Raw genomic sequence first — 14,155 nt, forward strand, 5'->3', positions numbered from 1 at the left:
TGTAATTAGTTATTATTTAGTTGTTAAAGGAATGTTATGTACTGTTTATCTAAAAGGGGAGGAATTGTTGTGTATGTACCTTTAAGAGAAGAACTGATTCTATACTGCAGTACCGGCAGTGACCACCCCTGTATATAAAGCCATAGCAGGCTTCTGTACTTCAGTCTTGAATTACTCTCTGTTCAGTAAATACCTGTTTTATTGTTCTCCTGCAGTCTGAGTATTATTGATCCTCGGACACTACACAAGTTATGATGATCTGGAATGCACTGCCTGAAAGGGTGGTGGTGCAGATTAAAAAATAACTTTCAAAAGGGAATTGGATATAAAATTGAAAAGTAGAAATTTGCAGGGCTATGGGGAAAGGGCACAGGAATGGAACTAATTGGATAGCTCTTTGAAAGAATCGGCACACGCACGATGGGCTGAATGGCATCCTTCTGTGCGGTATGATTCTATGATTACATCCTAAATGATTGGCCAGACATCTCAGGTTTGTGATATGTTAATATGCAAGGGTGCTACTACAAGAGTAGGTGACAAAGAAAGATTTGCATTTATGGACAGACTTACATTTATATAGTGCCATTTACAACCTCAAAGTGCTTTTACAGCCAATGAAGTAATTTTGAAGTGTTGTCGCTGTTGTAATGTAGGAAACGCAGCAGCCGATTTGCGCACAGCAAGCTCCCACAAAATGTAAAATAAATGACCAAATCATCAGTTTTTGGTGTTGGTTGAGGGATAAATATTGGCCAGGACACTGGGAGAACTCCCCTACTCTTCATCGAATAGTGCTATGGGTTCTTTTACATTCACCTGAGAGGGCACACGGGGCCTTGGTTTAACATTTCATCCGAAAGATGGCACCTCCAACAGTGCAGCACTCCCTCAGTACGGCACTGAGGTGTCAGCCTGGATTATGTGGTCAAGTCTCTGGAGTGGGGCTTGATACCACGACCTTCCAACTTAGAGGTAAGAGTGCTACCACTGAGCCACGGCTGACACCTGATGCTCAGTGGGTAGCACCCTCGCCTCCGAGTCAGAAGGTTGTGGGTTCAGATCCCACTCCAGGGATTTGAGCACATAAATCTAGGCTGACACTCCAGTGCAGTACTGAGGGAGTGCTGCACTGTCGGCGGTGCCGTCTTTCGGATGAGATGTTAAACCGAGGGCCCGTCTGCTCTCTAAGGTGGACGTAAAAGATCCCATGGCATTATTTCAAAGAAGAGCAGGGGAGTTATCCTCGGTGTCCTGGGGCCAATATTTAACACTCAATCAACATAACAAAAACAGATTATCTGGTCATTATCACATTGCTGTTTGTGGGAGCTTGCTGTGCACAAATTGGCTGTTGCGTTTCTCACATTGCAACAGTGACTACACTCCAAAAGTATGTCATTGGCTGCAATGAGCTTTGAAATGTCTGGTGGTCATGAAAGGCACTATATAAATCCAAATCTTTTTTTTATTTTAACCCTAAAGGCTGAACCATTTAAAATAAAATTTGCTTTACAAAAGCTATCCAGGTGCACTTTGTTTCAGGATCTGTATCTCCTGGTTAAATCGGCTACTGCCAATCAACATGGCATAGCAGTTATCGCCCGTTACCATGTCTATGTTAGATTCTTGATCGATTGTTCTTTAGCCAGAAGCAGCATTTCTGGGATGTACAGATCACTGTGGTGATGCAGGTCTCTGAGCACAATGACATGCACATGTAAAACACATCAAAAGATCGTAATGCGATAGCAAAATACTGCGGATGCTGGAAATCCAAATTAACAACAGAAAACGCTGGAAAACTCAGCAGGCCAGGTAGCATCCATGCAGAGAAAAACAGAGTTAACGTTTCAGGTCGAAGTCCTTTCATCAGAACTGGAAAAAAGCAGGAAATGAAATAGATTTTAAAGCAAGTTTAGGGGCTAGGAAAAGGGGGAGGGGATGAAAGAACAAAAGGGAAGGTCAGTGATAGGATAGAAAGCAGGAGAGGTTAAGAGACATTAAGAGATATTCAAGGCAAGAGGAGGTGGTAATGGGACAGGTTAAGGAACAAAGGATGGTTATAGATGAAGTGTGAATTGCGCTGGCAGAACGAAGGACAGCTGCCATGTGGGAGGGAAGAAAAAAGGCCAAACAAAAGTGTGGATAATATATATATGATAGGGGCCGAGGTTATGATCTGAAATTGTTGAACTCTATGTTGAGTCCAGAGGGCTGTAGAGTGCCTAATCAAAAGATGAGGCGCTGTTACTCGAGCTTACACTGAGCTTCCGTGGAACAATGCAAGAGGCTGAGGACAGTGAGGTCTGAGTGGGAATGGAGCGGTGAATTAAAGTGACAGGCCACCGGGAGCTCGGGGTCCCCCTTAAGGACTGAACGGAGGTGTTCCGCAAAGCGGTCACCCAATCTGCGTTTGGTCTCCCCAATGTAGAGGAGACCACATCGTGAGCAGCGAATACAGTATACTAGATTGCAAGAAGTACAAGTAAATCGCTGTTTCACCTGGAAGGGACGTTTGGGGCCCTGGACAGTGGGAAGGGGGGAGGTATAAGGGCATGTGCTGCATCTCCTGCGCTTGCACGGGAAGGTGCCGGGCAAAAGGGAAGGGGTGCTGGGGGTGGTAGAGGAGTGGACCAGGGTGTCGCGGAGGAAGCGGTCCCTACGGAATGCTGAAAGGGGAGGTGAGGGGAAGATGCGTTTGGTGGTGGGATCACGCTGGACGTGGCGGAAATGGCGGAGGATGATCCGTTGAATGTGGAGGCTGGTGGGGTGAAAGGTGAGGACAAGGGGAACTCTATCGTGGTTCCGGGAGGGAGGGGCTGGGGTGAGAGCAGAAGTGCGGGAGATAGAACGGACACGGTCGAGGGCCGTGTCAACCACGGTAGAGGGGAATCCTCGGTTGAGGAAAAAAGACATGTCAGAAGCACTGGTATGGAAGGTGGCATCGTCGGAGCAGATGCAGCGGAGACGGAGAAACTGGGAGAATGGAATAGAGTCCTTACAGGAGGCAGGGTGGGAGGAAGTGTAGTCCAGGTAGCTGTGGGAGTCAGTGGGCTTGTAGTGAATGTTTATCAATAACCTATCCCCAGAGATGGAGACGGAGAAGTTGAGGAAGGGAAGGGAAGAGTCGGAGATGGACCATGTTAAGGTGAGGGAAGGGTGGAAATTGGAAGCAAAGTGAATTAAATTTTCTAGTTCAGGGCGAGAGCAGGAGACGGCGCCGATCTTAATGATTTGGTTTCAGAAAAACAGTTTTAACATTTAGTATATTCTAATGAGGATAGCAACCCACAGCAGGAACCTCGGCCCATTTCCCCCAGCCAACCACGCCATTACAGGGTGCATGAACCAATTGTAGTGCTCCTACCACCACCCTGGCTGAGATCAGTCAGTCAGCACAGAGCAGAGACCTTCCTGGTGCATGTTAAGCAAGGACAGTATCTGAGTCCGCTGTCGGGCCTTCCGCAGTTGGGCAGTTTGCTTGACAAATGGTTGCCAAGGCTCATAGATGAAATGATGACCACTGGGACAAGCTGGTGGCAGGCTGCTGGTGCCCATGAAGCATGAGTCAGCACCTTCAGCGTCATCCGTGATTCAGTAGTAGCACTCTCGCCTCTGAATCAGAGGTCATGGGTTCAAGCCCCACTCCCCAGACTTGAGCCCATAATCTAAGTTGTCATTCTCAGTGCAGTACTGAGGGAGTGCTACACTGTCGGAAGTGCAGTCTTTTGGATGAGATGTTTAACCAAGGCCTCGTCTGCCCTCTCAGGTGGCTGTAAAGCACTTTGGACTATCCTGAGGTCAGAAAACGTGCTATATAAATACAAGTTCTTTCTTTCAGGGGAGGGACGGGGAAAAAATGATAAAAAGTGCTGTATATATTATCTTCACAAAGGGAATGATGTGCAAACTTCGCTCCTAGTCACGAGCAGATCTCCAGCCAGCTGTGAAATCACTGCTGGAGCCTAAAATTGCTGCAGATTGCTCACCCAGGGAGGTTCATTCAGTATAGTTACGTGTTGGTGCATTTTTCATTCTGAGTTGAGATACATGGGTTGTTGAGATACTGGAGAAGTTTGCAGGGCTATGGGGAAAGAGCAGGGGAGTGGGACTATTGGATAGTTCTTTCAAAGAGTCGGCACAGACATGATGGGCCAAATGGCCTCCTTCTGTGCTCTGTCATTTTATGAATGTGCGGACCTTTTACAAAACTTTTGGGGGAGAAAATTGCTCTTTGAACCATTCCCCGCTTTCTGCTCAGAGAAGTGGCTGTGTTCATCACACTTAGCACTCCGATCTACAAGCACCTCGGAGAGCTCAAGGAGGAGTCGGACAAGGAGGAGGGGTCAGAACACTGCATATTAAAAAAAAAAAAAATCTTTTCAGGGTGTTACACAAATCTGGTGAAACAGATTTCTCAGGGCAAGAAAGGAAGCGCCACAGCTATAAGCTGAAGGAACAAACAAGTCAAATTTTATTGCTGCTACAAGGAACTCCATGATTTTTGCCATCTGCAGTTCTGTCAATTTTTCAGTGAAAACCAATCAAATCAGTGGCACTGAAGATGAGCACAGCACGAGTGGCTGAGAGCCAGTGTGATAGTTTCTCGCTGTGTTCAGTGCACAGCACGAGTGGCTGAGAGCCAGTGTGATAGTTTCTCGCTGTGTTCAGTGCACAGCACGAGTGGCTGGGAGCCAGTGTGATAGTTTCTCGCTGTGTTCAGTGCACAGCATGAGTGGCTGGGAGCCAGTGTGATAGTGTCTCACTGTGTTCAGTGCACAGCACGAGTGGCTGAGAGCCAGTGTGATAGTGTCTCACTGTGTTCAGTGCACAGCACGAGTGGCTGAGAGCCAGTGTGATAGTGTCTCACTGTGTTCAGTGCACAGCACGAGTGGCTGAGAGCCAGTGTGATAGTTTCTCGCTGTGTTCAGTGCACAGCACAAGTGGCTGAGAGCCAGTGTGATAGTTTCTTGCTGTGTTCAGTGCACAGCACGAGTGGCTGAGAGCCAGTGTGATAGTTTCTCGCTGTGTTCAGTGCACAGCACGAGTGGCTAAGAGCCAGTGTGATAGTTTCTCGCTGTGTTCAGTGCACAGCACGAGTGGCTGAGAGCCAGTGTGATAGTGTCTCACTGTGTTCAGTGCACAGCACGAGTGGCTAAGAGCCAGTGTGATAGTTTCTCGCTGTGTTCAGTGCACAGCACGAGTGGCTGAGAGCCAGTGTGATAGTGTCTCACTGTGTTCAGTGCACAGCACGAGTGGCTAAGAGCCAGTGTGATAGTTTCTCGCTGTGTTCAGTGCACAGCACAAGTGGCTAAGAGCCAGTGTGATAGTGTCTCACTGTGTTCAGTGCACAGCACAAGTGGCTAAGAGCCAGTGTGATAGTGTCTCACTGTGTTCAGTGCACAGCACAAGTGGCTAAGAGCCAGTGTGATAGTCTCTCACTGTGTTCAGTGCACAGCACGAGTGGCTGAGAGCCAGTGTGATAGTGTCTCGCTGTGTTCAGTGCACAGCACAAGTGGCTAAGAGCCAGTGTGATAGTTTCTCACTGTGTTCAGTGCACAGTGTGATAGTGTCTCACTGTGTTCAGTGCACAGTGTGATAGTGTCTCACTGTGTTCAATGTGAATTTAATTTTTGGTATCCACAGTATGTATTCACATTCTGAAAGTAATATTTATTTTTCTTTCATAACTTACTAACACCAATTTTGGTTACAATTTTAAATTGGAGGTGTGCCGATCGACTGTTTCCTGATATTTTATGTCAGAGTATAACTTGAGGTATCATTTGCATTATTTTTTAGAAATAATTAATATCTGTGTGAAGCCTGCCCCTCTTTTCTGCTCATCAATATTAAATATAGCACAGCACATTCCATCTGAATGGGATCCAGTAGTTTGAGATGCTCGAGTGCCGAGTGGGGGCAGGCTCTTGAAGGCAAGGGCTGACCAGTGCTTCATGGAGGTAAAACAAAGAAAGAAATACTGGTAATTATCTAGCACCTTTCACAACCTCAGGACGTCTCAAAGTACTTTACAGCCAATTACAGCACTTTTTTTGAAGTGTAGTCACTGTTGTAACGTAGAAAATGCAACAGCCAATTTGTGCACAGCAAGCTCCCACAGACAGCAATGAAATAAATGACCAGCTGATCTGTTTTAGGTAATGGAAGCAGAAAATGCTGGAAAACACTCAGCAGGTCAGGCAGCATCTGTGAAGAGAGAAACAGAGTTAACAGCCCCAATATTTACGGGGCGGCGGGAAGGGAGCGCAAGGAAAACCTGGCGAGTTCGGGGACACGGAGTTCCTAACGAATTTAACAGCAGGTCATTATACATTTTTTCTTCCGTTTCCCGCCCAACAGCTGACTAAATTGGCCGGCTGCCGGGCAGAAAAACCAGCGGCAGGAGGCGATCGGGGGCGGGAGCAGAGAGAGAGCAGTCTGCAGATCGGTGTTTGGGGCGGGGGTGGGGGGAGCACACGGCTGTGGTGTGCAGATCGGCGCTGGGGGAGGGCACACTGCTGTGGTGTGCAGATCGGTGCTTGGGGTGGGGGGGCACACTGCTGTGGTGTGCAGATCAGCACTTGGGGCGGGGGGAGGGCACACTGCTGTGGTGTGCAGATCGGCGCTTGGGGTGGGGGGAGGGCACACAGCTGTGGTGTGCAGATCGGTGCTTGGGGTGGGGGGGCACACTGCTGTGGTGTGCAGATCAGCACTTGGGGCGGGGGGAGGGCACACTGCTGTGGTGTGCAGATCAGCACTTGGGGCGGGGGGAGGGCACACTGCTGTGGTGTGCAGATCGGCGCTTGGGGTGGGGGAGGGCACACTTCTGTGGTGTGCAGATCGGCGCTTGGAGCAGGGGGGGCGCACACTGCCGTGGTGTGCAGATCGGGGGGGTGGGGGGGCACACGGCTGTGGTGTGCAGATCAGGAGTGGGGGGGCACACGGCTGTGGTGTGCAGATCGGGGGGTGGGGGGGGGCACACGACTGTGGTGTGCAGATCGGTGCTTGGGGTGGGGGGGTGCTGTGGTCGGCTGTGATCATGGGCTGCAGATCAGTGCTCGGGTGGGCGGGAGTGGGTGGCTGTGATCGTAGGCTGCAGAGACAGCCATCAGGGCTTGGAGAGGTCGGCAATCGTGGCGGGGACTAGAGAGCGGCCGCGATCGGCGGGGGGAGACCGAAGGCTTCCTTGAGGGGCCTTGAGCACTCTTGCTCCTCCTGGCCTATGAGGAGTCCTGTAAAAAGCACTTACCCTCTGGTCGGTGGGCATGTACGTGTCGAGTTGGGGTTTACCTCCTCCCGTCCATGGTGAGGCGTTTAATATCGAGGCCAACAGTTCAGGTCGATGACCTTTCATCAGAATTAGAAGATTCTTGGACATATAGGGATTAAGTGTAGGAAGGTAGAAAGAGGGGTATATAAAAAATCTTTAAAAATAATCAACTAAGAATGCTGCATAGGTGAAAGCCACTCAGCTCTGTGAGAATGTGTCGTGCCATTCTCAGATCAGTATTCATCCTCCGTTTGATTGATAGGGTAACTGATCAGATATGAAAGATTAGACCTAATTGATTTACTTTGGGTTTAGCTTACCACAGAATAGTAATTTTACTCAAAACTGAAAAATTGTTCCTTGGAGCTTGCTTCTTCAGGGATTTCATTTGACCTACATTTCTGATAACTTCAATATTTAATATTCAGTAATTATTATAAATGGATGCACTTGCATTGGTAATGAAGGAAAGCCACTTCCTCCAAGGTGGTGCACACTCCTCACTATTAGTGACCAGGTGTGGTTTAGGTGGTGCACGCTCCTCACTATTAGTGACCAGGTATGGTTTAGGAGGTGCACGCTCCTCACTATTAGTGACCAGGTGTGGTTTAGGAGGTGCACGCTCCTCACTATTAGTGACCAGGTGTGGTTTAGGTGGTGCACGCTCCTCACTATTAGTGACCAGGTGTGGTTTAGGAGGTGCACACTCCTCACTATTAGTGACCAGGTGTGGTTTAGGTGGTGCACACTCCTCACTATTAGTGACCAGGTGTGGTTTAGGAGGTGCACACTCCTCACTATTAGTGACCAGGTGTGGTTTAGGTGGTGCACGCTCCTCACTATTAGTGACCAGGTGTGGTTTAGGAGGTGCACACTCCTCACTATTAGTGACCAGGTGTGGTTTAGGAGGTGCACACTCCTCACTATTAGTGACCAGGTGTGGTTTAGGTGGTGCACGCTCCTCACTATTAGTGACCAGGTATGGTTTAGGTGGTGCACACTCCTCACTATTAGTGACCAGGTGTGGTTTAGGAGGTGCACACTCCTCACTATTAGTGACCAGGTGTGGTTTGTTGGATATAATTACACCTTAATTACAACACAGAAAGAGGCCATTTGGCCCAGCCAGTCCATGTTGGTGTTTTTCCCCCACAGGAGCAGTATCCCAATCCCAAGTGCCCATCCTCTTCCCATATCCTTTCCTTCAACCATCTATCGAACCTATATTTAAATGTTGTCATGGTCTCTGTTTCAATCACTAACTCCACAGCCTCGCAATCCTCTGTGTAATAAACTGCTCTCTGTCCTAAATCTTACAGTTAATCTTGTATCTATGTCCCCTCGTTCTAGATTCTCAAATATTGGAAACAGTCTGTTTCTATCTGCTGTCCTTTTGTAATTTTAAGCACCTTTATTAAATCATTCTGTAATTTCCTCTGTTCTAATAAAAACGGCCCCAGTTTTTCAAGTCTTTCTACACATTTGTATTTCCTCACACCAAGCAGCATCCGAGTGAATCTGTTCTGTACCCTCTCTATTACCTCAACATCCTTCCTATAGTGTATATATCTCCAACTGTGGGCTTTGAGGTTTATATAGATTCACCATTGCATCTCAACTTTTATATTCTAAACCTCTTCCCTGATAAAACCCAGATTTCCATTAGCTTTTTTTAAATAGCTTTATTCACTTGAAGTGCTGCTTTTAGTCTATGAGGTTATTAATATTCCATTATAACAAAGCATATTATTACTGCTAGGTTATCAAATCCTGGTGATCTAATTGTTTAACTGAGTGGGTGTGTGTGTATGCGATTCTGGGTCAGTGGTTCCATCAATATCCACCTGCTTAATGGTTTGAGCTGATGCTCCAGGAGTCTCCAGGTGATTAAGCTAACAGTCTAGTTTCATTATCTCCCGGTTGCAGTATGAAACCTAACTACCTAAGCACTTTGTGATATTCTATCAATTGCATGGGCCACTACTGCTCTCATCATATAACAAGAGAGCATAGCAACATAATGAATTGAATACTAGCAACAGGAAGAAGCAAATGAGAAATGAAACAAGTGCTCATTTTAAAAGCGCTAATAAATGAAAAGTAGAACATTTAAAGGGATGGGATAAAACTAAGAGGCATCATCAGATGAGAAAGAGGCAAGGGGTAAGAAAAGATAGGGAAACGAGAGAGAGCTAACGTGAAAAGGAAAGGGAGCAGATGAGAGGACAAGGGGCGAGTGCAAAATCAGAGGAGAGAGGGAACTAAAGGAGAAATAGAAATAGGGAACAAACTGGAAGAAAAGGAATAGAGGAAACAAACCAAAGAAGCGGCAACCAGAAACAAGAGAACAGAAAGGGAAGCCTAACACATGAGGAGAAAGGGAATCTGAAGGAAGAAACGAGAGGTGAGCATGGAACAGAGAGGAGGAAGGGAATCGGAGGGAATGAACAATAGAGAAAAGGAGAAAGGAAAAGAGGAGGAGAAATGGAAAGAGGCAAAGAATGAATGGAAAATGGAAAAGAAGAAATAGTTAGGTGAAAGGAAAATGGCAAAAATTGAGAGCCAAGAGAAAGACAAGAATGAGATAGAGAAAAAGAATTGAGAAGAATCGAACAAGAGAGGAGAATGGGATAGAGGGAACAGCTGAGTGAGACGATAGAGAAAGGGAAAGAGGGAACAAATCAGAGGAGGAAGGGAAAGAGAAGGAAAGAAGTAAAGGGAAAGAGGTTAAAATGAGAGAAGAGGAAGGGAAAAAGGGAAATAAACAAAGGAGAAAAGAAAAGGGAGGAAGGGACCACATAAGCAGAAAGAAAAGGAGGGAACAAATGACACAGGAAAGTGGCAAAAACAAGAGAGAAAAGAAGAAAGGGTAAATGAGAAAGCAAAATGGAATGAGTGAGAGCACGGGTTGAAAGGGAATGATTAAGAGTGAGAAGAAGGAAAGATTGAAAATGCGAGAGAAAGGGAACCATTGCGTGCACGAAAGAAAGGGACTGAATGAGAACTCAACAAATGAGAGCACACAGTAGGGGTATGAAGCACAGGAAAAAGGAAATGATTGAGAGCATGGGAGAATGAGAACCATTGACAGCATATGAGGCCGGGAACGAATGGGAGCACAGAGGCCGGGAACGAATGGGAGCACAGAGGCCGGGAACGAATGGGAGCACAGAGGCCGGGTACGAATGGGAGCACAGAGGCCGGGAACGAATGGGAATGAAAATGAATGGGAGCGGAGGAAGGGAGCAATTGTGTCAAAGGAAAACAATGAATTAAAGCAAAGCAACAAATCACTGAACACAAACAGAAAAGTGTATTTCTAAAGGAATGCAACTCCCATAGAACAAAATAAACTGAAATAAAAGAGAAACCTATCCGAGACAGCATCAGGCAGTTCACAGGAGCAGACAGTTTACTATAAATATCCTCTGACATCAGACCTCCATCTCTCTCAGTTCATGGGAATAGATTTTATAGCCACAGTTGAGTTGAGGTTTTGGCTCTTAATACAGTTGATCAGCAGCCTGTGTAGTGTACAGTATGGGATATGGAGCAGGCTTCCTAACTATTTTACATTACATGGTGTCCTGAAAATTGTAGAACATGTGCTTGTGGGAGCTGTTCTCACATTAAGGGTGTGCTGTTCTGTTGTGGGATTGCTGATCAGGGAGATGTGAGGATATCGGATGGGCGCTTCCCACTTGCGTCGTAGTCCGTTATTGAGCAGTGGAAGCCAGATAGCAACAGGTGTCCGTACAAGCCTGTGTTTATCGCACCTCAGTGATTCAGTGGGGAAACACGTTGTCAGTGTGGTGCTGAACAGTGCAGACAAGGAAGGGCCACAGGATCGATCCCAAGTCTGTGCTGAGCTCATTCATCTAAGCTAGGGAATGGTAGCACCTATTCGATAGTCTGCACTAGGACGAAGGGAAAATGAGGGGGTTCCTGCTTCTTATCTACTCTTTCAGGATAGTTCTATAATTATACATCAGGACAAGATCACATTCAGTTGAATCTTAGCCCAGCACTTAAAGGAAGGAAGAAAGAATAAACAATCTACTTTTGAGCTCATTTGTCTCAGAAACTGTTCCAGGATGACAGGGTGTGCCTCAAATACACCTACTTGACTCAGTGGTAGCACTCTTGCTTCTGAGTTGAAGCCCCACTCCAGAAACTTGAGCATAATCCAGGCAGACACTTTCAGTGCAATACTGAGAGAGGTACCGTCTTTTGGTTGAGAAGTTAAACTGAGGCGCCCTGTCTGCCCTCTCGGATGGATGTAAGAAAGAAGAGCAAAGGACAAAATAAAAGCAAAATACTGCGGATGCTGGAAATCTGAAATAAAAACAGAAAATGCTGGAAATACTCAGCAGGTCAGGCAGCATCTGTAGAGAGAGAAACAAGTTCATATTTCAGGTCGATGACCTTTCATCAGAACGGGAAAAAGTTAGAGATGTCACAGATTTTAAGCAAGTGCAGGGGCAGGGAAAGGGGGGAGGGGAGGAAAGAACAAAAGGGAATGTCTGTGATAGGGTGTAAGACAGAAGTGATTGCATGACAAAAGGTATAATTATACAAAGCAAAAGGAGATGGTAATGGGACAAGAAAAGAAAGAAAAGCTGGAACTAGAAGAAGTGTAAGTGGGTGGAACAGAATCATCAACAGCTGCATCTGAAAAAATAAGGGCAGAGGTTATGGCCTGAAATTGTTGAACTCGATGTGGAGTTCAGACCATAACCCACTGTACCAGACCTCACTGACCATTACCCAGACTGTACCAGACCTCACTGACCATTACCCAGACTGTACCAGACCTCACTGACCATTACCCAGACTGTACCAGACCTCACTGACCATTACCCAGACTGTACCAGACCTCACTGACCATTACCCAGACTGTACCAGACCCCAGTTTGACCATTACCCAGACTGTACCAGACCTCACTGACCGTTACCCAGACTGTACCAGACCTCACTGACCATTACCCAGACTGTACCAGACCTCACTGACCATTACCCAGACTGTACCAGACCTCACTGACCATTACCCAGACTGTACCAGACCTCACTGACCGTTACCCAGACTGTATCAGACCTCACTGACCATAACCCAGACTGTACCAGACCTCACTGACCATTACCTAGACTGTACCAGACCTCACTGACCATTACCTAGACTGTACCAGACCTCACTCTGACCATTACCCAGACTGTACCAGACCTCACTGACCATAACCCAGACTGTACCAGACCTCATTGACCATTAGCCACACTGTACTGACCTCAGTCTGACCATTACCAAGACTGTACCAGACCTCACTGACCATTACCACAACCTTTAGTGATCTGCCATGCAAAGCACATGAAAATAAGAAGTTTGGAAGTTTAAAGCCGAAACTTTAAATTTTAAAACAGCTCCCTGCTGTTTTCGGACTATCTCATGTTAAGATTTCTTTATACGTGAATTGTTTCCAGATATGCTTGTGATTAAATGTACCTGTGTTTCTTCCTCTACAGATCCAGATTATATCAGCCTGGAGGAGCTGGGGAAGGTTGAAAGTCTGCTCTCCCATCTGACCAGTGAGTCCAAACAGGCTGCTGCCACTGCAATGGTGAGTACCACTCGCCGAGGCTGCGCTATTACCTGTTCTATTACCATCTCATTTTCATGGCACCAGTCATGTGAAGCTTCTCGATAAACCTGCTTTTACTGCAAGCAAAGGCTAGGAACACAGCCCCAGCGCTTCCTGCGTACCAGATTGCAGATTTTGTATTGTTAGAAATTCAGAAACTTCAAATATAGAGTACCTGACATACAATACACAACTTAAAGGATCTTAAACAGCATCATGGTCAGCATGTTGAAGACAGGTTATCATAGACTGTCCTAGAGTTTAACATAAGAGTCCTAGTATCTGATGTAGAGAAATCACAGGGTGTTCTGGTATCTGATGTAGGGTGTCCTAGTGACTAGTGGGGTACCGCAGGGATTGGTGCTAGGACCCCAGCTATTCACAATATATATTAATGATCTAGACGAGGGAACTAGATGTAATATCTCCAAGTTTGCAGATGACACAAAGCTGGGTGGGCATGTGTGCTGTGAGGAGGATGCAGAGAAACTCCAATATGATTTGAACAGGTTGGGTGATTGGGCAGATGCATGGCAGATGCAGTATAATGTGGATAAATGTGAAGTTATCCACTTTGGTGGCAAAAACAAGAAGACAGATTATTATCTGAACAGCAATAGATTGGGAAAAGGGGAAGTGCATCGAGACCTGGGTGTCCTTGTGCACCAGTCGCTGAAGGTAAGCATGCAGGTGCAGCAGGCGGTTAAGAAGGCAAATGGTATGTTGACCTTCATAGCGAGAGGATTCGAGTACAGGAACAAGGATGTCTTGCTGCAGTTGTACAGGGCCTTGGTGAGACCACACCTTGAGTATTGTGTGCAGTTTTGGTCGCCTTATCTGAGTAAGGATGTTCTTGCCATGGAGGGAGTGCAGCGACGATTCACCAGACTGATACCTGGGATGGCAGGAATGACGTATGAAGAGAGATTGGGTCGATTAGGCTTATCTTCGCTAGAGTTTAGAAGAATGAGAGGGGATCTCATTGAAACTTATAAAATTCTAACAGGACTGGACAGACTAGATGCAGGAAGGATGTTCCCGATGGCGGGCGAGTCCAGAACCAGGGGTCACTGTCTAAGGATAAGGGGTAAGCCATTTAGGACTGAGATGAGGAGGAATTTCTTCACCCAGAGAGTGGTGAACCTGTGGAATTCTCTACCACAGAAGGCAGTTGAGGCCAACTTATTAAATATATTCAAAAAGGAGTTAGATATATTTCTTAAGGCTAAAGGGATCAAGGGATATG

At 46.6% G+C, this 14,155-nt stretch overlaps 1 protein-coding gene across 2 annotated transcripts in view; it reads left to right on the plus strand.

Annotated features, from left to right (window-relative positions):
* rnf123 (ring finger protein 123) overlaps positions 1-14,155 on the plus strand; it is a 693,175-nt gene that overhangs the window by 616,597 nt on the left and 62,423 nt on the right. For both annotated transcript variants that reach the window (XM_086001224.1, XM_086001225.1), the window contains exon 36: positions 12,794-12,888. In XM_086001224.1, coding sequence (XP_085857350.1) covers positions 12,794-12,888 — 95 coding nt within the window. The remainder of the gene's footprint in view (positions 1-12,793; positions 12,889-14,155) is intronic.

Source organism: Somniosus microcephalus, chromosome 11, assembly GCF_052327205.1.
Source record: "Somniosus microcephalus isolate GS21.2 chromosome 11, FLI_Smic_1.0, whole genome shotgun sequence".
Taxonomy (NCBI): domain Eukaryota; kingdom Metazoa; phylum Chordata; class Chondrichthyes; order Squaliformes; family Somniosidae; genus Somniosus; species Somniosus microcephalus.